We start from the raw sequence: 26,074 nt of genomic DNA, 5'->3' as shown, positions 1-26,074 counted from the left end.
TCACTCCAGAGTATCCCCTCCTTATTTCCCTGTAGATGAACTCAGATCCACTCCTCACCTCCACTGGTCATCCAAGCGTCCATTCTGTTCCCCACAGGCCCTGGTGGCCCCAGGGAGCTCCCTTGGCCTTTCTCCTGCCCCTCTGCAGCCCGAGGTCGCTACACAAACAGTTCTTGTGTCCCCTCTAAATGACCCCGGGTTTTCTGCTCAATGAATGGCATGACCCGTGCCCACTGCTCATGATTCACCCAACCAAAATCAAGAGCAAATGTTGCTTGGGCTTTAAGAACTTGAAATAACTCTGAAGCAAAAGAAATCACCTTTTTCTTCTGGTTTTTATTTTTATTTTTTCATTTAAGATGCTGGACTTGCCTCTGTGGATGTGTGCTGAGCTCTCACTGCAGGGGACTGTCAGGCCTGAATGGCTGTGAGTTCGTGTTCTTCTCAGTAGGGAATCAGAAATTATTCTTAGACCATAGAATTGTTTTCTGAAACCTTTCCCCTTTCCTCTTTGTGCCTTTGAATTTTTCAGCTGTTACCTGTTGTCACTTCCTCTGCCTGACTTCTGTGCAGCTCCTAGCTGGGAAAAACTGGGAAAACTTAGGGGGTACAGAGGTGGAATTTTTGGCTGGATTTTTCTAACATTTCTAATTTTGCTGAACTTATTTCCCCAGTGAGAAGAGCACGAACTCACAGCCATGCAGGCCTGACAGTCACTGCGGGAAATCTGACACAGTATTAATAAGTAACCTTTCCTGAGAGCAGTCACCACCCCAGTCCTCCAGCCTTGTCAAATGTTTGCAATGAATGGAGCCAAGTTCTAATCCTTAATCTAAATTTATGTCAGCTTTTGTTAGAAAGATACCGGACAGTAAATCATACAAGAGAATTTAAAAATTGCACAAAGAATAACCGGCCCAGACCAAACCCAACCGCCCCCATCAGTGCTCCACCCCAATTTTGGGAGAAACAGTGATACAGTTTATAAATACTCTCCTTCCACACTATTCAGTCCTTCACCGCACATCCCCAGAGAGGAGTCCCTCAGACCTTGCTCCCCTGAACACCAGGAGAGCTGGAGTTTCACCCAGATCCCACATTCCCATGGCAGTTAATCCCAGCAGGGAGGCAAAGAGGAACCCTGCATCCTCTGACATAGCCCACAGCACGGGCAGCACCAGGAGCCCTCCAGGCTCAGACCTCTGGTGCTGAAGCCTCTGGGCTTTGGCTGATCAAACACCACAGCTCTTGGCAAAGATGGCAGGAGAGTCGTGATTCTTCCTGTCCTGAAAGAGAGGAGGAAAAGAAAATTAAGTCGACTGCAGAAGGATTCCAGCTCTCAACTTCTGCTCTGATTCCTCACTCTGGGGTTTTATCCATGACAAGTGACACCAATTCAGAGTGCCCTTTTCCAGCATTTTTATTCCTAACTATTTCAGACATTAAAAGGATGCTCATTTCTCTTATTGTATTCTTTGCTTAATTTTATTAGAGGCATTTTCATCCCAGACCCCACTTGTCAGTTCTTCAATCCTTTAGCACTGGACTTGGCACAAAGGGATACCCGTGGTGCTGCATCACAAGAAATCCCAAAGAGAAACCCCTTCCAAACCTGACGGAGAAAGCTTTCAAGGCACTCCAGAACACAGACAGCTTTTCCTGCCTTGTCAGGCCACACCAATTCTGTCCCATCCACCTGAACTGTGCAGGTGAGGAAAAGGCTTTCCTTGCTCCTCGGGAATCACTGTCTGAGACCACAGATGTCCATCCTGGGCAGCACCTGGAAACAACGTGGGAAAGGCAAAATGAGAGTGTTTTCTATCAGAAAATTACTACTACTAATAAAAATAACAATCAGAACTTCTGGACAAATTTAGTAACATCACTTTGATATGAGAAATACAGGCCATGCCCATCCTTGTAGCCCAGGTGAAAACAGGAAGGAGAACTAGAGGAAAAGCAGAGTCCCTTATTTGATCTCTGGACACAAACTGAGGCCTTTTCCCTGTGAAACCAAACTCACCCTTCCAGGGTTCCTGAGATCAGCTACGAGGAGGCTTTTGGCACTCCAAGAGCAGCTGGGTCACAGCTGGATGCGGCTTGGGTCTGGGAGACACCGTGCTCCTTCTGGAATTATAGCACGCAAATGCCTGCTCCTGGCCCCAGGCCCGGAGATAAAATCTGTGGGTTTTTCCCTGTGCAACATTGTTCACCCCTCCCAGGTTCCTGAGATCTGCACAGAGGAGGCTTTGGGCACCCCAAAGGCAGCCAGGGTTACAGGTGGGGGCAGCTTGGGGCTGGGAGAAATCCTCATCCATTTGGAATTTTATCAGGCAGAAACCTGGCTGGGTGCACAGGTCTCTGGACACGACCAGTGGCCCTTTCCCCTGTGAAACAAAACTCACCCTGCCAGGCTCCTGAGACCACTTAGGAGGAGGGGTTTGACTCTCCAAGAGCAGTCGCAACGAGAGATGCTCACACAGAAGGCCATGCAGAAGAGGAAACGAGCGCACCCGCAGCCCCCCAAGGCGCGCCCCAACGCCCCAGACCCGGCACTGCCAGCTCGGGCAGTCCCATAAAGCATCCCCCGCCTCCGCAGCGGCGGGACAGGCGGGGCCCGGGGTCCCGAGGAAACCGAGCGTGCCCGGAGGCGCGGCAGGACGGCAGCGCAGCGCCGCCTGGCGGCGGAGCAGGAGAGCAGCGCCGGGCCCCATGGCAGTATCGGTACCCGTGCGCCCCCTGCTGTCCGCGGCGATGCAGCGCCCGATGCCGAGTTCCACGCCCGTGTCGCCGAGGGAGAGGGGCAACCGCTGGCTGGGGCCTCCCCGCCGACACGGACAGAAGCCGAAGCAGAAGCCCCGGTGCCATTGGCGGCCCCTACCCAGCGGGCCGGGCTCCGCCGGGGCCCGCGGCCCCGCGCGGTATCGGGTCGTCCCGCTCCCGTCTTCGTCGCACCCGGGCCCTGCTCCTGGCATGAAGCGCGTCACCGCCCCGCGCCGTCCCGCCCCCCCGCGCGTCATCGCGTGCGTTCGGGCGGCCCGCCCCGGGGGCGGTGCCGGGGGGCGCTACCCGGGGCGGTGCCGGGGCAGTGCCGGGGGCGGCACCGGGGGCGGTGCCGGGGCGGTGCCGGGGGCGTTCCCGGTCGCCGTGCCGGGGTAGCCCGGGGAGCGGTTCCGGGAGCGGTTCGGGGGGCGGTGCCGATTGCAGTCCCGGTCACTGTCCCCAGTCCCCGTCCCCAGTCCTGGTCCCGGTCCCAGTCCCCGGTTCCGGTCCCCGATCCTGGTCCCAGTCCCAGTTCCCCGTCCCGGAACCCGATCACGGTCCTGGTCCCAGTCCCCAATCCCGGTCCCGGTCCCTGTCTCCAGTCCCCGTCCCCGATCCCGGTTCCGGTCCCTGTCCCAGGTCCCCGTCCGCGATCCCGGTCCCTGTCCCATTTCCCCGTCCCGGTCCCCGATCCCAGTCCCGGTCCACGTCCCCGATCCCGATTTTTCCCCCCCTTTCACACTGATTTTTCCCCCGATTTATCAATGATTTTTTCCCCCATTTTTTCCCATTTCTCACTGATATTTTCCCCCATTTTTCAGGGATTTTTTTCCCCATTTCTCACTGATTTTTTTCCCCATTCTTCATGGAGTTTTCCCCCCGTTTTTCACTGATTTTTCCCCATTTCTCACTGACTTTTTCCCCATTTCCCCCCATTTCTCACTGATATTTTCCCCCATTTTTCATGGATTTTTTCCAGATTTATCCCCATTTCCCACTGATTTTTCCCCATTTTTCATGGACTTTTCCCCCCCCGTTTCTTACTTATGTTTTTCCCCGATTTCTCATTGATTTCCCCCCCCCCCCCCCCCCATTTCGCACTGATTTTTTACCCATTTTTCCCCATTTCTCACTGATTTCTTTCGCCATTTTTCATGGAATTTCCCCACCCATTTCTAACGGATTTTTTCCCCACTTTTCCCCATTTCTCACTGATTTTTCCCCCCATTCTTCAGGGATTTTTTTCCCCATTTCTCACTGATTTTTTCCCCCCATTCTTCATGATTTACAGGATACTCTATCGTGAATGGAAAGCAATTAAAGGAAGGGGGGAGGTTACCAGCCACCTGGTCAGCTCAGACAGCAGAGCTGCACACGCTTGTGAGAGCCTGTGAATTATAGCAGGACAAGACATTAAATATATTTACTGATTCTAAATATGCATATGCGGTAATACATGCATTTGGAAAACTATGGGGAAAAAAAGAGGCTTTATTAAGCTGCAGAAGAAAGAAGAAAAAAATTGGTTTACAAGGGATGGCAAGCAAGTGGATACCAAAAGCTCTAGCCTTACAATTGTTAAAACAACTTCATTAAAGGAGTCGTTCTGTGCCTTCTTTGGGGTGAGGAAAAAAGGCTGAGGGGGGCTCCGACGTGGTTTGGGGCACCCCAAGGTCCCTGGGAGAGGGAGCCGGGCTGCGCTGGAGGAGCAGGTGAGTCGGGCATGGGGGGGGGGGTCATGGTGGGTGCCAGAACATTGAGAGGGAGGGGTGGGTGTAGAATGCATGAAAAACAGAACCTTAAAAAATAGCTAAATATAGTCTAAAAGGAATGTTTTATTGGCTTGTGTTTGGATAGAGGTAGGGTTTTTTTATAGATACTGTAAATAGAAAAGATAAAGAATAAAAATATAGAAGCAAATATAAGAAACCAATATATAAATATATTACATTACATTATATTATGTTATGAAAATAGAAATATATAAATATTCAGACTTTAAAAGGAATGTTTTATTGGTTTTTATTTGGTTAGAGGAGGGTTTTTTGAAAATAATATAGGCAAAAATATACAAATATGCAAAAATAGATACTGACATAAAATTATTATAACTATATATGCATATATATATGTAAGTATAAATATATAGAAAAAAATATAAATATAAAATACATGTATGTAGTATGTAATATAAATAATTTATCGATTTTAATATGTTCTATTAAATAGTATGTTATAATAGAATGTAAATAGCATCTAGTATATTAATATACTAGTAAAAACTACATTAAATAGTATATAAATATAGAATACACAATATAGACATATAAATCTACAGATATAAATATGAAAACTAAATAGAAAAATATATTCAAATAGAATTTAAAATAATCGAGTTTTTTGTTTCTATTTGGTTAGAGGCAGAGCTTTTAAAGAAATAATATTAAAAACTATGAACCTCCAAATATAGATGGATATAGATAAAATAGAAATAACATTAGTAATATAAATCTATGTATATAATGAATAATAAAATAATATTGTATATATGATAAATAGAATAGCAATTAAATTGAATATATGAAATATGTATAGATTATGACTAGAAATTAAATATTAAAAAATAGATGATTTATATATATAAAAGGGTTTTTTTTTCATTTGGTCAGAGGCAGGGCATTTTTAGTTTGGGTCGGGGTTTTTTTGGGGCGTTCATTGAGAGGATTTTATGACGGGTGGGGACTCTGGTGCTTGGAACTCTCTCCCTTCTCTGTCTGTCCCTGACAGGGCGGCAGTGCCGGGCTGAGTTGGGCGGCAGTGCTGCCGCCGTGTGGACACGGGCGGGTACTGCACGGTGCCCCTCTCAGGATGGCGGAAGGGCCCGCGGGCCGGGACCCAGCCCTGCGGCAGCGCTCAAGATGGCGGCCTCTCTAGGACCCCGGCGGATAGGCGTTTACATAAAACGCCTGCCCGCGCCCGCCGGCGCCCTCACGCCCGCGGCACCGCGGACCGCGCGGCCGTTGTCGGCACGCTCTGAAACATCCGGGAAAATTGGCGGCGAGCGGATCGGCGTCGGCGATGTAATCAGGCATCTTATGCCTACACACTGGGGTCCTGATTTTTTCCCGCCCTTTCTGCCGCCATTTTTGGCAGGTCAGCCGGGGTGCCGCCCGAGGCGCCATTTTGAGAGTCCCGACACGCTCAAGATGGCGGCCTCTCTAGGACCCCGGCGGATAGGCGTTTACATAAAACGCCTGCCCGCGTTCGCCGGCATAAAAATAAATATGCATAAATATAAACATAGACATAAACATGCACAAACGTTAACCTGCATAGATATAAACATAAACATAAACATAAACATAAACATAAACATAAACATAAACATGCAAAACAATAATAATAAATATAAATATAAACAGAAATAGAAATAGAAATACAAACATTAATAAAATCAGTGAGAAAGGGGGTAAAATCAGTGAGAAATGTGGGGGAAAAACCATGAAAAATGATGGAAAAATCAGAGAGAAATGGGGGAAAAATCGGTGAGGAATGGGGAAAAAGATCAACGAAAAATTGGGAAAAATCAGTCAGAAGTGGGGGATAAAAATCAGTGAGAAATGGGGGGAAAAGTCGGTGAGAAATGGGGAAAAAATCAGTGATTAATGGGCGGGAAAATGCATGAAAAATGGGGGGAATAATTCAGAGAGAAATGGGGGCAAATATCAGTGAGAAATGGGGGGGAAAATCAGGAAATATCCATGAAAATTGGGGGAAACATCCATGAAAAATGGCGGAAAAAATCAATGAAAAATGGCGGAAAAAATCAGTGAGAAATGGGGAAAAATGGGGAAAAAGGAGTGATAAATGGGGGAAAAAATCAGTGAGAAATGGGGAAAAATGAGGAAAAAATCCACGAAAAATGGGTGGAAAAATCCATGAAAAATCAACGGAAAAATCAGTGAGAAATGGGGAAAACATCATGGTGAAATGGGGCAAAAATCAGAGAGAAATGGGGAAAAATTATTGAAAAATGGGGGATAAAAATCAGTGAGAAATGGGGGGAAAATGGGGAAAAACATCAGTGAGAAATGGGGAAAAAAAATCTTTGATAAATTGGGGCAAAAATCATTGAGAAATGGGGAAAATAATCAGTGAGAAATGGGGAAAATTTGGGAAAAATCCAGGAAAACTGCGGGAAAAATGCTTGAAAAATTGGGGAAAAAATCCGAGAGAAAATCCCCGGGAATCCCCGGGAAAAACCCCCCGGAATCCCCGAGAAAATCCCCCGGAATTCCCCGGGAAAATCCCCCCGGAATCCCCTGGAAAATCCCCCTGAATTCCCCGAGAAACTCATCCCGGAATCCCCGTGATAATCCGTCCGCTATCCCCGAGAAAATCCCCCAGGAATCCCCCAGAAAATCTCCCCGGAATCCCCGGGATAATCTCCCCGGAATCCCCGAGAAAATCCCTCGGAATTCCCCGGGAAAATCCTCCCGGAATCCAAGAGAAAATCCTCCCGGAATCCACGAGAAAATCCGCCCGGAATCCCCGGGAAAATCCTCCAGAAATCCCCGAGAAAATCCCCCGGAGTCCCCGGGAAAATCAACCCGGAATCGCCGGGAAAATCCCCCCAGAATCCCCGAGAAAATCCCCCGGAATTCCCCTAGAAAATCCCCCCGGACTCCCCGAGAAATTTCCCCCGGAATCCCCGGGAAAATAGCCCCCGGAATCCGCGAGAAAATCCCCCCGGAATCCACGCGAAAATCCCCCAGAAATCCCTGTGAAAGCCCCCCCGGAATCCCCAAGAAAATCTCCCCGGAATCCCCGAGAAAATTCGCCCGTAATACTCGGGAAAATATGCCCGGAATCCCCTGGAAAAACCCCCCGGAATCCCCTGGATAATCCCCCCGGAATCCCCGATAAAATCCCCCTGGAATCTCCAGGAAAATGCCCCGCCCCGGAATCCCCGATAAAATCCCCCTGGAATCTCCAGGAAAATGCCCCGGGAATACGCGAGAAAATCCCCCCGGAATCCCCTGGAAAATCCCCCCTGAATCCCCGAGAAAAACCCCCCTGAATCCCCGAGAAAATCCCCCCGGATTCCCCTGAAAATCCCTCGGAATCCCCGGGCAAATCTCCCCGGACTCCCCGAGAAAATCCCCCGGAATTCCCCGGGAAAATCCCCCCGGAATCCCCGAGAAAATCCCCTAGAATTCCCCGGGATAATCCCCCCCGAATCCCCGAGAAAATCCCCCCGGAATCGCCGGAATAATCCCCTGGAATTCCCCGGGAAAATCATCCCCGAGAATATCCCCCGGTATCGCCGAGAAAACCCCCCCCGGAATTCCTCGTAAATCCCCCCCGGAATCCCCGGGAAAATCCCTCCGGACTCCCCGAAAAAATCCCCCGGAATACTCGGGAAAATCCCCCGGGAATCCCCGAGAAAATCCCCCGGAATTTCCCGGGAAAATCACCCCCGGAATCCCCGAGAAAATTCTCCCGAAATACTCGGCAAAATCCCCCAGGAATCCACGGAAAATTCCCCGGAATCCAGGAGAAAATACCCCGGAATCCCCATGAAAATCCCCCCGGAATCTCCGAGAAAATCCCCCGGAATCCCCGCGAATATCCCCCCGGAATCCCCGGGAAAATCCCCATGAATTCCCCGGGAAAATAATCTCGGAATCCCCGAGAAAATCTCCCCGGAATCACCGAGATAATGGCCCCGGAATACCCGAGAACATCCCCCGGAATTGCCCGAGAAAATCATCCCCGTAATCCCCGAGGAAATCCCCCCGGAACACTCGGGAAAATCCCCCCGGAATTCCTCGTAAAATCACCCCGGATACCCCGGGAAAATCCCTCCGGACTCCCCGGAAAATTCCCCCCGGAATACTCGGGAAAATCCCCCCGGAATCCCCGAGAAAATCCACCCGGAATCCCCTGGAAAATCCACCGGAATTCCCCGGGAAATTCCTCGCTGAAACCCCTGGAAAATCCCCCGGAATTCCCTGAGAAAATCGCCCCCGGAATCCCAGTGAAAATCCCCCCGGAATCCCCGTGAAAATCCCCCCCGGAATCCCCGGGAAAATCCCCCAGGAATCCCCTGGAAAATCCCCCAGGTATCCCCGATAAAATCCCCCTGGAATCCCCTGGAAAATCCCCCTGGAATCGCGGGGAAAAAGCCCCCCGCATTTCCCGGGAAAAATCCCCCCCGGAATCCCCGATAAAATCTCCCCGGAATCCCTGAGAAAATCCCCCCGGAATCCGCGAGAAAATATGCCCAGAATCCCCCGATAAAATCCCCCCGGAATCCCCGGGAATATCCCCCAGGAATCCCCGATAAAATCCCCCCGGAATCCCCCAGAAATTCCCCCCGGAATCCCCGACAAAATCCCCCCGGAATTCCGACAAAATCCTCCCGGAATCCCCAGAAAATCCCCCCGGAATTCCCGAGAAAATCCCCCCGGAATCCCCGGAAAATCCCCGCAGAATTCCGGTCCATTTCTCTGTAGGAGAATAGTTTGTAAGGATAGTGCAGAAGGCACTAGTTGCCAACGAGTTACAGCTGTAGTGATTAGCAAGGAGTGGAAACAGCCTTGCCTGCCCAGTGAGGCTGGTTGTTATAAAAGCGTGGGTCAGCTGGCTGCCAGTTTCACTAAGCACAGCTCCAGCTGGAGGTGCAGAGCCTGCTGCAGTGTGGGCTGGAGCCTGCTGGCTGTGCTGCGAGGAGGAAGGGACACGTGGCCGTGCAAGGATGGACAAGGTGAGAGGATGCTGTGTGTGGGACAGACAGGCTCAGGTGGCTGGGGAAGGGGACAGGCTGGGGTTTAGCCAGTCGTACAGAGGAGAGGAGGAGTCGGTGCTGTGTGGAGCTGCCTGTGAGAAAAGGAGTCAGAGTTGCCTCAAAGAAATCTGTGGAGAGAAGGCCTGAAAAGTGTGTAATGAAAGACTAATGTTGGTGCCTGTCATGTCTGTCTTGATATAATTGCTACACCGTTTTCTCGGAATGCTTGAATTTAGACATAAAATGAAAACTTTATTGTAAGAAAGGAATGCATTTCTCACCAAAGTGGTGTAGGGTGGGGATCACAACTCCCAGATGGCCTGAAGCGGAAACGGCCACAGGGGTTTACTGTAACTGGGCCTCCAGTACCAAAGCCCCAGTGGGTTTAAAGGCTAGAGCTGGGCTGGGATTAGCACGGGCTATGCAGCTGGGCTCATGCACAGGTCTGTCAGCACTCCTACCCGAGGACAGTCCCTCACCTAGGGAGAGGTTCTAGGCCTGGAGATGAGGCTGAGTTTGGGAAGGGTGATGAGGACATGGTTAGGGAGGGATGTAAATGCATATCAAAAGACTTAATTTTGAGGGGTGGCAAGCATTAACTATAAACCAGTAAGTATTTACAGCTAAAGGCTGGAGGTGGGGGCTGTCTGAGGAGGACAGGACTGTTTAAGGCTGAAGTTGGAAGAGAAACCTTGGTGAAGCTTTTGCGTTAGAAACGGCCTCACCTGCCAAATCAGATTTTTGTCTTCAGGATTGCATGAGTGAGGATGCCACAGCCAAGGAAAAGGTTCAGGTTTGGGAGGCAAAGGCGAGTTAGGCAGGGCTGCAGGGCTGGGGCTTGGCTGTTTCCATACTGCTCAGGGCAGCAAAGGGTAGCTGGCTCACTGGGCCTTGGATCTAGAAACTCTTTCTGGAACAAGGTGGAGAGCTGAGGTTCATGCAAGGAAGGGGCCAGGAATTCTTTGTCTGACTGGAAAATGCCAGAGGGGCAGTGTGTGACTCGGATAGGATGATATGTTCGTCTGGCGAGAGTCACAAAAGAATATTTTGGTTTACTGATAACTGGGCAGCTCAGAAGTTACTACTTGACTTAGTTGCTGCTCCCATCTGTTGCACACATAAACAGAGCAAAGCAGACGAATTCTCTCGGAGCCTGAGGTCTTTGACTGGCCCTCCAAAAATGCTGCCCGCTAAAAAACAGACGTGGGGGAGGAAAGTTGTCAGATACAATAGAGCAAGAAAAGGACACGGGCTTCAAAGTGCCCTCCAGCAGACCACGGAAGTGACCTGTCTGGAAGTGAAACCAGCAGTCTGCTTCCCCAGCCTCCTGGAAGCCTCTAACAGCTACACAGGCAGTGAGGGGAGAGAACAATTCAACCTAAAAATGATTTTCAGTAGCGTTCTGCACTGCTGTTAAAAATACTGCAACCAGGGAATGTGTGTGGTGATAACTATTAGGCCTGTAAGTCTGGTAACTGGGGCTTTTAGCTCAAACATCTCGGTATGGCTACTTTGAGCCTTGTAAAAGCTGCGTTAAGTCCAATTTCTTGGGTAGTTCTACTAGCTCTAGCCTTGCTTTTCATCCCCTCAGTAACAAAGCAACTCCCTCTCGAGAATGTTATTTACTTTCCATATGATGTGCCTACCAATTTCTGGAATTGCAAATGTCTTTGGATACATGCGTAAATTGAAGTTTCAAGAAAGCTGTCAAGCTAAAACAAAGGCTTGCCATAATGCAGAAGAAAATGTTTTATGGAAGAACTGAGAGGTCCCTACCTGGGCATAGAATTTGCTATACTAAGGTGTGTTCCAAACGGATCTGCCATCTAAACAAGCAGAAAAATAGTTGGAATGTAGTGAGTTCAATTTAACTATTGCTAGAAATAGGAATTATTAGCAGAGCTTGGAGCATGATATCACTAGCAGCAGTAAGACGCTTTTAGCTTGCTTCTCATAAATTACTTGTAAAAAGCATTTGTACCTAGTGTGTAGCAATTAATATTTCCCCATTTTCTTCCCCCCCGCCCCCCAGTCTCAGGTACTCCTTTTATTTTACCCTTTTCTGTCTTGTAACATCACCTTCCTTTATTTTATTCTATCTTCTGTTCTCAGAACATCGCAGTATCCTCTGTCAATGTGAAAGCATTTGTTCATCCTGTCTTGGAATGGCTGTCAATGTTGCCCTCTTCTGGATCACTTTTTTTTTTTTTTTTTTTTAACAATATGTTGCTAAATGTCAGGAAAATTAATCCACAAACACCAGCGGTTTATGTCCAAAAAGGAAACAGAGGAGTCCTTTTTGCTTTATTCGAATAAAGGGAGAGGCCATGGGACATTCCCCTGGGATCTCTCAAATTTTTGGAGGACGCAGCCTCCTTTTTATCCTATTTTCCCCGGCCGCATTTCCCTCTCTCTTTTCCCATTGGCTGAGGTACTTGAGAGGCACAGACTTCCCGGAACGCCTGATACCTGAAATTCCCCTCTAATGTATAACCCCTCCCTTTTAATTTTTAATTCTTATAGAATTCATAGCTTCCCCCCGTTGCTTCTTTCATCTTACCAATTTCATTTATCAGCAGCCCTGCAGTTTGTTTGTAAAGGCAACTATCTCTTTCCATTCATCAATCAGTGGAATCCATCCCATTGTTTCTTTTATCTCTCAGTGCTAGCCTTATCTACAGGCTGATCCACAGCTCATTTGTAAAGACAAATTCAACATTCCTCTCAGCTAATAAATGAGAAGTTAGCTGAAAAAAGTAAAAACTGGATTTTTTTTCCGGTGTGTGTCGGACAATACAGTGGAGAGAATTTGCGGGAGGATGATCGAGGATATCCTATTATAATATCGTTCTCGGACATTTTACTATTTTAGATCATCAGTTGTATTCTGAAAGAAATCTATTTTAATGATATGTGTACGTTTGCACGAAGTTATAGTTAAATATAGCTTGCGGCTGGGCTCTTTAATGACTAGGGGTATTTTTGGTTTTAATTCAATATTTTATGCTTGTGGTGTGTAGTGTGCTGATTTATTTTTTAATGTTATTTACTACGTGCGCTTTTGTTTTTGAGTGAAGGTAACTTTCTGGATGGCTTTCTATTTGAGGCAGAATGAATTGAAGTAGGTTTTTAAAACTGATTTTTCATATGTATGATGGGGAGTTTAGTAGGGGCAGCTCTGATGGTGGGGGCTTGGTTGTTAATTTTATCAGACGGCTTTTGTTAGATACAGCTTTTAATTCTGGAAAGTTTTTTTTTCTAATGTCGTGCTTTGAAGGTGGTTTTCGAGGATGTATGGTATAGCTTTATTTTGTTTGTAGATGGTGTATGATAAGGGCTATGGTCTATTTATCTAATGCCATGTTTTTTCATTCAGGTGTTGATAAGGGAGTTCTTGAATGGCGTTTTGTGTTGTTTTTGTTTTTGGTGGGGCGTTGTTTTTAAAGGATACCTTGATAAGGTTTGCCGATGGCGTTCTAGCCTGTAGCATAAGGCATAGGGTAGTTTTTGAATTATTTTGTGGTGGCTTTGATTCTTGCCAGTATGTAGTGTTTGTTTGAGGTAATGCTGTGTAGCTAATTTCTGTTTTCTTATTAATATTAGAATTGGAGTGTTGTAGTATATGGGCTGTTATTATATCATAGGGGTTCTATTTATTTGGTTTGATTGTTTTCTAGTTATGGATAATTTTTCTCAAAAAACCATTTTCAGAATTTCAGGCGTGACACAAAAGAAGACTCAGATTGCTGGAAGGGAAACGTGTGCCCAGATTGTCTCGAAGCAGTGCTGCTGTTGGTTCTCGTTCAGTTGTGTCTTCTGAAAATGAGACTGTTGTATTCATTGCGCTGTGCTAAACACTTGTCATTCTCCCAATGCCAGGAAACAGATGAAGCTTGAAGAAAGAGGAAGGAATTTGGAAGCGTACAAACAAGCTGAGAAGAGGTTCAGAGATCAGGGTGCTCACTGGCAGCAGGGGCTGGGGTTAGGGCTGAGCAGGAGCAAAGCCGGAGCACATCAACCTCACCTCGTGTTTTCTCGGGGGCTTTATGGCCCTGGCAAGAGAGAGATGTTCACTGACGAGTCCCAGGCCGAGCCGTGAGCACAGCATGTTGTGTTGGAGCTGGGGTTTTTTTTTGAGACGTTCAGCAGCCACACTCTCTAGTCAAGAGTCCTGAGGTTTGTTGCTGCTCCACTTTCATCCTCATATCCAGCTTCCAGCCCTTTTCTTCTCTCTGTCCAGTGTGTCTTTTGTGTTCCTTTCTTGTCCTGTGTGCTCCCCATCCCATTCCCGTTCCCTACGGAGGGGGAGGGTGTGGAGACTGGGGGCTCTGACGTGGTTTGGGGCACCCCAAGGTCCCTGGGAAAGGGAGCCGGGCTGCGCTGGAGGAGCAGGTGAGTCGGGCATGGGGGGGGGGGGGGGGGGGGGGTCATGGTGGGTGCCAGAACATTGAGAGGGAGGGGTGGGTGTAGAATGCATGAAAAACAGAACCATAAAAAATACCTAAATATAGTCTAAAAGGAATGTTTAATTGCTTTTTATTTGGGTAGAGGCACGGTTTTTATAGCTAATATAAAAATAAAATATAAAGAATAGAACTAGATTGGTATACATGTAAAATATAATGAAATATAAGTAGCAAATATCTATGAAAAATCTAGTGTATAACAGAAATAATGCAAATATAAGAATATGTATAAATATAAAATAGAGCTATGAGAATGGGAATAAGAATGGGGTAAAACATCAGTGAGAAATGGAAAAAAACCACATGAAAAATGGTGGGAAAATCAGTGAGAAATGGAGAAAAATCAGTGAAAAACGGGGGGGGAATCTTTGAAAAATGGGGAAAAAAATCAGTGAGAAATGGGGGAAAAAAAATCCATGAAAAATGGGGGAATAAATCAGTGAGAAACGGGGAAAAGTGGGGGAAAAAATAATTGAGAAATGGGGAAAAAATCAGTGCGAAATGGGGGAAAAAATCCGTGACGAATGGCGGGAAAAGTCATTAAGAAATGGGGGAAAAATCAGTGAGAAACAGGGAAAAAAATCAATGAGAAATGGGGGAAAATTTGGGACAAAATCAGCGAGAAATGGGGGAAAAAGCAGTGGTAAATGGGGGAAAAGTCGATGAAAAATGGGGGAATATTCAGTGAGAAATGGGGGGGGGGGGGGGGAAATCAGTGAGAAATGGGGAAAAAAATCCATGGAAAACAGGCAAACAATCCATGGGCAATGGCGGGAACAGAGCAAGCTGTTGTTGCTCGTGCTGTGGTGGCCGATGCTGTGGGGAAAAAATAAGTGAAAAATGGGGGCAATAATCAGTGATAAATGGGGAGAAAATCAGTGATTAATGGGCGGAAAAATGCATGAAAAATGGAAGGAAAAATTCAGAGAGAAATGGGGGCAAATATCAGTGATAAATGGGGAAAAAAAATCAGTGATTAATGGGGGGAAAAATGCATGGAAAATGGGGGGAAAATTCAGAGAGAAATGGGGGCAAAAATCAGTGAGCAATGGGGGGGAAAATCGGGAAATATCCATGGAAAAATGGGGGGAAAAAATCAGTGAGAAATGGGGGAAACAATCAGTGAGAAATGGGGGAAACATCATGGTGAAATGGGGAAAAAAAATCTTTGATAAATTGGGGAAACAAATCATTGAGAAATGGGGGGAAAAAATCAGTGAGAAATGGGGAAAATATGGGAAAAAATCCACGAAAATTGCGGGAAAAAATGCATGAAAAATTGGGGAAAAATCAGTAAGAAATGGGGGAAAAAATCCATGAAAAATGGCGGGAAAAATCAGATCGGCGATCGATAGCTAATGCGTGCCGATCGATTAGATCGGCGATCGATTGATCGCGCCTGCTGATCGATTAGATCGGCGATCGATTGATCGCGCCTGCCGATCGATTAGATCGGCGTTCGATTGCTAATGCCTGCCGATCGATTAGATCGGCGATCGATTGATCGCGCCTGCCGATCGATTAGATCGGCGATCGATTGGTAATGCCTGCCGATCGATTAGATCGGCGATCGATTGATCGCGCCTGCCGATCGATTAGATCGGCGATCGATTGGTAATGCCTGCCGATCGATTAGATCGGCGATCGATTGATCGCGCCTGCCGATCGATTAGATCGGCGATCGATTGCTAATGCCGGCCGATCGATTAGATCGGCGATCGATTGATGACGCCTGCCGATCGATTAGATCGGCGATCGATTGCTAATGCCTGCCGATCGATTAGATCGGCGATCGATTGATCGCGCCTGCCGATCGATTAGATCGGCGATCGATTGCTAATGCCTGCCGATCGATTAGATCGGCGATCGATTGCTAATGCCTGCCGATCGATTATATCGGCGATCGATTGATCGCGCCTGCCGATCGATTAGATCGGCGATCGATTGCTAATGCCTGCCGATCGATTAGATCGGCGATCGATTGATCGCGCCTGCCGATCGATTAGATCGGCCATCGATTGCCAATGCCTGCCGATCGATTAGCTCGGCGATCGATTGCCAATGCCTGCCGATCGATTATATCGGCGGTCGATTGCCAATGCCTGCCGATCGATTGCTAATGCACACTATTTGCACACTCCTTGCACACCCTTTGCACTCATACAGAGGCAGGAGGTTTCTCAGTTCTGGTCGGGGTTTTTTGGGGCGTTCATTCTGGGGGATTTCCTCAAGGATTGGGACACTCCTTGATTCCATCCCTTGCCTGTCTCCCAAGCGCCACCCTGTGGGCAGAGCGCGGTACTGCGCGCCTGCCTCTCCCAAGATGGCGGCTCGGGTGTCGCTCCCCGACCTTCTAACTCTGGCTGCAAAAGGAGGGTGGCACAGCAAGGAGCCCGCTCGCTCTAGTGGGATGCCTGCGCACGACGCCGACACCGATCCCACGGGTGCGATTTTCGGCGGCGTTTCCAATCGTGCGGACATCTCCTTCAGCCCGCTTCGGCCCGGGGAAGAGGGGCGGGGCCGCCAGCGATGGTGCCGGCGCAGCCCGGGCAGGCTCGGGGCGGAGCCGGGGCTTGGCGAGGCGGGGCACGGAGGTCCCGGGGACGGGACCGGGCGGGGCCGGGGCGGTGCTTTAGGGGCGGTCCCCAGTGGTCCCGGGCGGCACCGGGGGCGGGGCCGGGTGATCCCGGAGCGGTACCGAGCTGTGCTGGGGACGGTGCTGCAGGGGCGGTGCCGGGCCCGCCTCAGGGTGATTGAATGCCCAGAAATCGCCTTCTCTGCCCCGTGCTCTGAGCTGCGGGCTGCAGCGTGCTGTCGGAGCTCCGCACACAGCACGGATTTGGGCTTCCCCTCCTCTCAAACCCTCTCCCCCTTCTTCCTCCTCCTCATCTTCTCTTTGTCCTCTGTCACTGCTGAGGCTCTGGAAAGAACTGAAATTCTGCAGGGAGAGATGTCCTCTCGTGGCCCCAGGGACTGCCTCGGCACGGGCCACGAGCGCCTCCGGCCCCTGCCTTCTCCTGCTTGAAAAGATCACCTGGAGCCCGAGCTCGGGGGGGTGAAATCAGCTGAAATCCAGGTAACTCTGTCAAGTGCCCCCCAGGGACATCGGCGGGCTGGGGGATGAGGGTTTGAAACAGCAAATTCTTTGGAATATACACCTGTCCCTGTGCCGATGCTGCTGAGCTTCCTGCCACAGTATATCCCCACTCCATGAGGCGCTGTGAGGTTATGGCAGTGGGAATTGAGCAGGGAATTCGGGGCTATGGGCATAATTCACGGGAGCTAGCAAAGCTGACAGCCAACCCCAAATCGGGGCAGAGCACAGAGAACAATCTGTGTGCTGCCCTGTCAGCTCAAGCTCCTGGGCTGGCAAGTATTGGGAGTTAAATGTATGGAATTACACAAATCACAGCAACTGGCATCACCCAGAGGGACAATCCAAGGCCCAAACAATTCCTCCACAGTCCACTCTGGGAAAAACACCCTGTGCCTGCAGGAGCTCTGACCCTGCTTTTCCTACCAGCTCCTGAGCAGTGTCAGGGCCACCACGACGCCTTTAAAATCCAGATAAACCCCAAATCCTACACAGTGAATAATCCAAAGAAAGTACTGAATTGTTGTCATTAAAAGCTCAAAACTCATTAAGAATTCTATGACAACAGTGTAATGGACTCCCAGGAACCTCATGAATGCTCTCGGTTTCATTTTTGTGGTATTTTTACTCCCTCATTTGGCAAGCTTGTAAAACTTATCCTGGAATTCAGAGGTCAAGCAGGATCGACTTTGGATTGACCTTCACCTCTGTTCCCACTTTGTGCAAACACAACTCGTGCCCAGGTGGGTGAACTCATCACCTCAGCTTTTCACTCCAGAGTATCCCCTCCTTATTTCCCTGTAGATGAACTCAGATCCACTCCTCACCTCCACTGGTCATCCAAGCGTCCATTCTGTTCCCCACAGGCCCTGGTGGCCCCAGGGAGCTCCCTTGGCCTTTCTCCTGCCCCTCTGCAGCCCGAGGTCGCTACACAAACAGTTCTTGTGTCCCCTCTAAATGACCCCGGGTTTTCTGCTCAATGAATGGCATGACCCGTGCCCACTGCTCATGATTCACCCAACCAAAATCAAGAGCAAATGTTGCTTGGGCTTTAAGAACTTGAAATAACTCTGAAGCAAAAGAAATCACCTTTTTCTCCTGGTTTTTATTTTTATTTTTTCATTTAAGATGCTGGACTTGCCTCTGTGGATGTGTGCTGAGCTCTCACTGCAGGGGACTGTCAGGCCTGAATGGCTGTGAGTTCGTGTTCTTCTCAGTAGGGAATCAGAAATTATTCTTAGACCATAGAATTGTTTTCTGAAACCTTTCCCCTTTCCTCTTTGTGCCTTTGAATTTTTCAGCTGTTCCCTGTTGTCACTTCCCCTGCCTGACTTCTGTGCAGCTCCTAGCTGGGAAAAACTGGGAAAACTTAGGGGTACAGAGGTGGAATTTTTGGCTGGATTTTTCTAACATTTCTAATTTTGCTGAACTTATTTCCCCAGTGAGAAGAGCACGAACTCACAGCCATGCAGGCCTGACAGTCACTGCGGGAAATCTGACACAGTATTAATAAGTAACCTTTCCTGAGAGCAGTCACCACCCAGTCCTCCACCAGCCTTGTCAAATGTTTGCAATGAATGGACCCAAGTTCTAATCCTTAATCTAAATTTATGTCAGCTTTTGTTAGAAAGATACCGGACAGTAAATCATACAAGAGAATTTAAAAATTGCACAAAGAATAACAGGCCCAGACCAAACCCAACCGCCCCCATCAGTGCTCCACCCCAATTTTGGGAGAAACAGTGATACAGTTTATAAATACTCTCCTTCCACACTATTCAGTCCTTCACCGCACATCCCCAGAGAGGAGTCCCTCAGACCTTGCTCCCCTGAACACCAGGAGAGCTGGAGTTTCACCCAGATCCCACATTCCCATGGCAGTTAATCCCAGCAGGGAGGCAAAGAGGAACCCTGCATCCTCTGACATAGCCCACAGCACGGGCAGCACCAGGAGCCCTCCAGGCTCAGACCTCTGGTGCTGAAGCCTCTGGGCTTTGGCTGATCAAACACCACAGCTCTTGGCAAAGATGCCAGGAGAGTCGTGATTCTTCCTGTCCTGAAAGAGAGGAGGAAAAGAAAATTAAGTCGACTGCAGAAGGATTCCAGCTCTCAACTTCTGCTCTGATTCCTCACTCTGGGGTTTTATCCATGACAAGTGACACCAATTCAGAGTGCCCTTTTCCAGCATTTTTATTCCTAACTATTTCAGACATTAAAAGGATGCTCATTTCTCTTATTGTATTCTTTGCTTAATTTTATTAGCGGCATTTTCATCCCAGACCCCACTTGTCAGTTCTTCAATCCTTTAGCACTGGACTTGGCACAAAGGGATACCCGTGGTGCTGCATCACAAGAAATCCCAAAGAGAAACCCCTTCCAAACCTGACGGAGAAAGCTTTCAAGGCACTCCAGAACACAGACAGCTTTTCCTGCCTTGTCAGGCCACACCAATTCTGTCCCATCCACCTGAACTGTGCAGGTGAGGAAAAGGCTTTCCTTGCTCCTCGGGAATCACTGTCTGAGACCACAGATGTCCATCCTGGGCAGCACCTGGAAACAACGTGGGAAAGGCAAAATGAGAGTGTTTTCTATCAGAAAATTACTACTACTAATAAAAATAACAATCAGAACTTCTGGACAAATTTAGTAACATCACTTTGATATGAGAAATACAGGCCATGCCCATCCTTGTAGCCCAGGTGAAAACAGGAAGGAGAACTAGAGGAAAAGCAGAGTCCCTTATTTGATCTCTGGACACAAACTGAGGCCTTTTCCCTGTGAAACCAAACTCACCCTTCCAGGGTTCCTGAGATCAGCTACGAGGAGGCTTTTGGCACTCCAAGAGCAGCTGGGTCACAGCTGGATGCGGCTTGGGTCTGGGAGACACCGTGCTCCTTCTGGAATTATAGCACGCAAATGCCTGCTCCTGGCCCCAGGCCCGGAGATAAAATCTGTGGGGTTTTTCCCTGTGCAACATTGTTCACCCCTCCCAGGTTCCTGAGATCTGCACAGAGGAGGCTTTGGGCACCCCAAAGGCAGCCAGGGTTACAGGTGGGGGCAGCTTGGGGCTGGGAGAAATCCTCATCCATTTGGAATTTTATCAGGCAGAAACCTGGCTGGGTGCACAGGTCTCTGGACACGACCAGTGGCCCTTTCCCCTGTGAAACAAAACTCACCCTGCCAGGCTCCTGAGACCACTTAGGAGGAGGGGTTTGACTCTCCAAGAGCAGTCGCAACGAGAGATGCTCACACAGAAGGCCATGCAGAAGAGGAAACGAGCGCACCCGCAGCCCCCCAAGGCGCGCCCCAACGCCCCAGACCCGGCACCGCCAGCTCGGGCAGTCCCATAAAGCATCCCCCGCCTCCGCAGCGGCGGGACAGGCGGGGCCCGGGGTCCCGAGGAAACCGAGCGTGCCCGGAGGCGCGGCAGGACGGCAGCGCAGCGCCGCCTGGCGGCGGAGCAGGAGAGCAGCGCCGGGCCCCATGGCAGTATCGGTACCCGTGCGCCCCCTGCTGTCCGCGGCGATGCAGCGCCCGATGCCGAGTTCCACGCCCGTGTCGCCGAGGGAGAGGGGCACCGCTGGCTGGGGCCTCCCCGCCGACACGGACAGAAGCCGAAGCAGAAGCCCCGGTGCCATTGGCGGCCCCTACCCAGCGGGCCGGGCTCCGCCGGGCCCGCGGCCCCGCGCGGTATCGGGTCGGCCCGCTCCCGTCTTCGTCGCACCCGGCCCTGCTCCTGGCATGAAGCGCGTCACCGCCCCGCGCCGTCCCGCCCCCCGCGCGTCATCGCGTGCGTTCGGCGGCCCGCCCCGGGGGCGGTGCCGGGGGCGCTACCCGGGGCGGTGCCGGGGCAGTGCCGGGGGCGGCACCGGGGGCGGTGCCGGGGCGGTGCCGGGGGCGTTCCCGGTCGCCGTGCCGGGGTAGCCCGGGGAGCGGTTCCGGGAGCGGTTCGGGGGGCGGTGCCGATTGCAGTCCCGGTCACTGTCCCCAGTCCCCGTCCCCAGTCCTGGTCCCGGTCCCAGTCCCCGGTTCCGGTCCCCGATCCTGGTCCCAGTCCCAGTTCCCCGTCCCGGAACCCGATCACGGTCCTGGTCCCAGTCCCCAATCCCGGTCCCGGTCCCTGTCTCCAGTCCCCGTCCCCGATCCCGGTTCCGGTCCCTGTCCCAGGTCCCCGTCCGCGATCCCGGTCCCTGTCCCATTTCCCCGTCCCGGTCCCCGATCCCAGTCCCGGTCCACGTCCCCGATCCCGATTTTTCCCCCCCTTTCACACTGATTTTTCCCCCGATTTATCAATGATTTTTTTCCCCATTTTTTTCCCATTTCTCACTGATATTTCCCCCCATTTTTCAGGGATTTTTTTCCCCCATTTCTCACTGATTTTTTTTTCCCATTCTTCATGGAGTTTTCCCCCCGTTTTTCACTGATTTTTCCCCATTTCTCACTGACTTTTTCCCCATTTTCCCCCATTTCTCACTGATATTTTCCCCCATTTTTCATGGATTTTTTCCAGATTTATCCCCATTTCCCACTGATTTTTCCCCATTTTTCATGGATTTTTCCCCCCCCCGTTTCTTACTTATGTTTTTCCCCGATTTCTCATTGATCCCCCCCCCCCCCCCCCCCCCCATTTCGCACTGATTTTTTACCCATTTTTCCCCATTTCTCACTGATTTCTTTCGCCATTTTTCATGGAATTTCCCCACCCATTTCTCACTGATTTTTCCCCCATTTCTCACGGATTTTTTCCCCACTTTTCCCCATTTCTCACTGATTTTTTTCCCCATTCTTCAGGGATTTTTTTCCCCATTTCTCACTGATTTTTTACCCATTTCTCAATTAACTTTTCCCCACTTTTCCCCGTTGCTCACTGATTTGTTCCCCCATTTTTCATGAATTTTTTTCCCCATTTCTCACTGATTTTTCCCCCCCATTCTTCATGATTTACAGGATACTCTATCGTGAATGGAAAGCAATTAAAGGAAGGGGGGAGGTTACCAGCCACCTGGTCAGCTCAGACAGCAGAGCTGCACACGCTTGTGAGAGCCTGTGAATTATAGCAGGACAAGACATTAAATATATTTACTGATTCTAAATATGCATATGCGGTAATACATGCATTTGGAAAACTATGGGGAAAAAAAGAGGTTTATTAAGCTGCAGAAGAAAGAAGAAAAAAATTGGTTTACAAGGGATGGCAAGCAGTGGATACCAAAAGCTCTAGCCTTACAATTGTTAAAACAACTTCATTAAAGGAGTCGTTCTGTGCCTTCTTTGGGGTGAGGAAAAAAGGCTGAGGGGGGCTCCGACGTGGTTTGGGGCACCCCAAGGTCCCTGGGAGAGGGAGCCGGGCTGCGCTGGAGGAGCAGGTGAGTCGGGCATGGGGGGGGGGTCATGGTGGGTGCCAGAACATTGAGAGGGAGGGGTGGGTGTAGAATGCATGAAAAACAGAACCTTAAAAAATAGCTAAATATAGTCTAAAAGGAATGTTTTATTGGCTTGTGTTTGGATAGAGGTAGGGTTTTTTTATAGATACTGTAAATAGAAAAGATAAAGAATAAAAATATAGAAGCAAATATAAGAAACCAATATATAAATATATTACATTACATTATATTATGTTATGAAAATAGAAATATATAAATATTCAGACTTTAAAAGGAATGTTTTATTGGTTTTTATTTGGTTAGAGGAGGGTTTTTTGAAAATAATATAGGCAAAAATATACAAATATGCAAAAATAGATACTGACATAAAATTATTATAACTATATATGCATATATATATGTAAGTATAAATATATAGAAAAAAATATAAATATAAAATACATGTATGTAGTATGTAATATAAATAATTTATCGATTTTAATATGTTCTATTAAATAGTATGTTATAATAGAATGTAAATAGCATCTAGTATATTAATATACTAGTAAAAACTACATTAAATAGTATATAAATATAGAATACACAATATAGACATATAAATCTACAGATATAAATATGAAAACTAAATAGAAAAATATATTCAAATATAATTTAAAATAATCGAGTTTTTTGTTTCTATTTGGTTAGAGGCAGAGCTTTTAAAGAAATAATATTAAAAACTATGAACCTACAAATATAGATGGATATAGATAAAATAGAAATAACATTAGTAATATAAATCTATGTATATAATGAATAATAAAATAATATTGTATATATGATAAATAGAATAGCAATTAAATTGAATATATGAAATATGTCTAGATTATGACTAGAAATTAAATATTAAAAAATAGATGATTTCTATATATAAAAGGTATTTTTTTCATTTGGTCAGAGGCAGGGCATTTTTAGTTTGGGTCGGGGTTTTTTTGGGGCGTTCATTGAGAGGATTTTATGACGGGTGGGGACTCTGGTGCTTGGAACTCTCTCCCTTCTCTGTCTGTCCCTGACAGGGCGGCAGTGCCGGGCTGAGTTGGGCGGCAGTGCTGCCGCCGTGTGGACACAGGCGGGTACTGCACCGTGCCCCTCTCAGGATGGCGGAAGGGCCCGCGGGCCGGGACCCAGCCGTGCGGCAGCGCTCAAGATGGCGGCCTCTCTAGGACCCCGGCGGATAGGCGTTTACATAAAACGCCTGTCCGCGCTCGCCGGGCGCCCTCACGCCCGCGGCACCGGGGACCGCGCGGCCGTTGTCGGCACGCTCTGACACGTCCGGGAAAATTGTCGGCGAGCGGATCGGCGTCGGCGATTTAATCAGGCATCTTATGCCTACACACCGGGGTCCTGATTTTTTCCCGCCCTTTCTGCCGCCATTTTTGGCAGGTCAGGCGGGGTGCCGCCCGAGCCGCCATTTTGAGAGTGCGGACACACTCAAGATGGCGGCCTCTCTAGGACCCCGGCGGATAGGCGTTTACATAAAACGCCTGTCCGCGCCCGCCGGCGCCCTCACGCCCGCGGCACCGCGGACCGCGCGGCCGTTGTCGGCACGCTCTGACACGTCCGGGAAAATTGTCGGCGAGCGGATCGGCGTCGGCGATGTAATCAGGCATCTTATGCCTACACACCGGGGTCCTGATTTTTTCCCGCCCTTTCTGCCGCCATTTTTGGCAGGTCAGCCGGGGTGCCGCCCGAGCCGCCATTTTGAGAGTGCGGACACACTCAAGATGGCGGCCTCTCTAGGACCCCGGCGGATAGGCGTTTACATAAAACGCCTGTCCGCGCCCGCCGGCGCCCTCACGCCCGCGGCACCGCGGACCGCGCGGCCGTTGTCGGCACGCTCTGAAACATCCGGGAAAATTGTCGGCGAGCGGATCGGCGTCGGCGATGTAATCAGGCATCTTATGCCTACACACCGGGGTCCTGATTTTTTCCCGCCCTTTCTGCCGCCATTTTTGGCAGGTCAGCCGGGGTGCCGCCCGAGCCGCCATTTTGAGAGTCCCGACACGCTCAAGATGGCGGCCTCTCTAGGACCCCGGCGGATAGGCGTTTACATAAAACGCCTGCCCGCGTTCGCCGGCATAAAAATAAATATGCATAAATATAAACATAGACATAAACATGCACAAACGTTAACCTGCATAGATATAAACATAAACATAAACATAAACATAAACATAAACATAAACATAAACATAAACATAAACATAAACATAAACATAAACATAAACATAAACATAAACATAAACATGCAAAACAATAATAATAAATAGAAATAGAAATAGAAATAGAAATACAAACATTAATAAAATCAGTGAGAAAGGGGGTAAAATCAGTGAGAAATGGGGGGGAAAAACCATGAAAAATGATGGAAAAATCAGAGAGAAATGGGGGAAAAATCGGTGAGGAATGGGGAAAAAGATCAACGAAAAATTGGGAAAAATCAGTCAGAAGTGGGGGATAAAAATCAGTGAGAAATGGGGGGAAAAGTCGGTGAGAAATGGGGAAAAAATCAGTGATTAATGGGCGGGAAAATGCATGAAAAATGGGGGGAATAATTCAGAGAGAAATGGGGGCAAATATCAGTGAGAAATGGGGGGGAAAATCAGGAAATATCCATGAAAATTGGGGGAAACATCCATGAAAAATTGCGGAAAAAATCAGTGAGAAATGGGGAAAAATGGGGAAAAAGGAGTGATAAATGGGGGAAAAAATCAGTGAGAAATGGGGAAAAATGGGGAAAAAATCCACGAAAAATGGGTGGAAAAATCCATGAAAAATCAACGGAAAAATCAGTGAGAAATGGGGAAAACATCATGGTGAAATGGGGAAAAAATCAGAGAGAAATGGGGAAAAATCATTGAAAAATGGGGGATAAAAATCAGTGAGAAATGGGGGGAAAATGGGGAAAAACATCAGTGAGAAATGGGGAAAAAAAATCTTTGATAAATTGGGGCAAAAATCATTGAGAAATGGGGAAAATAATCAGTGAGAAATGGGGAAAATTTGGGAAAAATCCAGGAAAATTGCGGGAAAAAATGCTTGAAAAATTGGGGAAAAAATCCGAGAGAAAATCCCCGGGAATCCCCGGGAAAAACCCCCCGGAATCCCCGAGAAAATCCCCCGGAATTCCCCGGGAAAATCCCCCCGGAATCCCCTGGAAAATCCCCCTGAATTCCCCGAGAAACTCATCCCGGAATCCCCGTGATAATCCGTCCGCTATCCCCGAGAAAATCCCCCAGGAATCCCCGAGAAAATCTCCCCGGAATCCCCGGGATAATCTCCCCGGAATCCCCGAGAAAATCCCTCGGAATTCCCCGGGAAAATCCTCCCGGAATCCAAGAGAAAATCCTCCCGGAATCCACGAGAAAATCCGCCCGGAATCCCCGGGAAAATCCTCCAGAAATCCCCGAGAAAATCCCCCGGAGTCCCCGGGAAAATCAACCCGGAATCGCCGGGAAAATCCCCCCAGAATCCCCGAGAAAATCCCCCGGAATTCCCCTAGAAAATCCCCCCGGACTCCCCGAGAAATTTCCCCGGA

At 48.7% G+C, this 26,074-nt stretch overlaps 1 protein-coding gene and 1 long non-coding RNA gene across 2 annotated transcripts; both read right to left on the bottom strand.

Annotated features, from left to right (window-relative positions):
• Positions 1-316: 316 nt before the first annotated feature.
• On the bottom strand, positions 317-2,985 carry LOC148217682 (uncharacterized). Its single transcript, XM_088158515.1, has 2 exons — positions 1,613-2,985; positions 317-1,286 (listed from the first exon to the last, which is right to left on the bottom strand). The coding sequence occupies exon 1, from the start codon at positions 2,973-2,975 to the stop codon at positions 2,043-2,045; it is 933 nt and encodes a 310-aa protein (XP_088014641.1). The 5' UTR covers positions 2,976-2,985; the 3' UTR covers positions 317-1,286; positions 1,613-2,042.
• A 15,213-nt stretch (positions 2,986-18,198) lies between these two features.
• Positions 18,199-20,872, bottom strand: LOC148217681 (uncharacterized). The gene is made up of 2 exons (XR_015800869.1): positions 19,496-20,872; positions 18,199-19,169 (listed from the first exon to the last, which is right to left on the bottom strand). It is a non-coding gene; the product is annotated as an uncharacterized LOC148217681 (long non-coding RNA).
• Between the last annotated feature and the right edge of the window lie 5,202 nt (positions 20,873-26,074).

The sequence above is a fragment of the Sturnus vulgaris genome, unplaced genomic scaffold (genome assembly GCF_052056855.1).
Source record: "Sturnus vulgaris isolate bStuVul1 unplaced genomic scaffold, bStuVul1.hap1 Scaffold_499, whole genome shotgun sequence".
Lineage (NCBI taxonomy): Eukaryota > Metazoa > Chordata > Aves > Passeriformes > Sturnidae > Sturnus > Sturnus vulgaris.
This window is presented reverse-complemented; position numbering and strand designations above follow the sequence as displayed.

Coding starts and splice junctions, on each gene's coding strand:
- LOC148217682 (XM_088158515.1), bottom strand. CDS start 2,975: ATGCCAGGAGCAGGGCCCGGGTGCGACGAAGACGGGAGCGGGACGACC.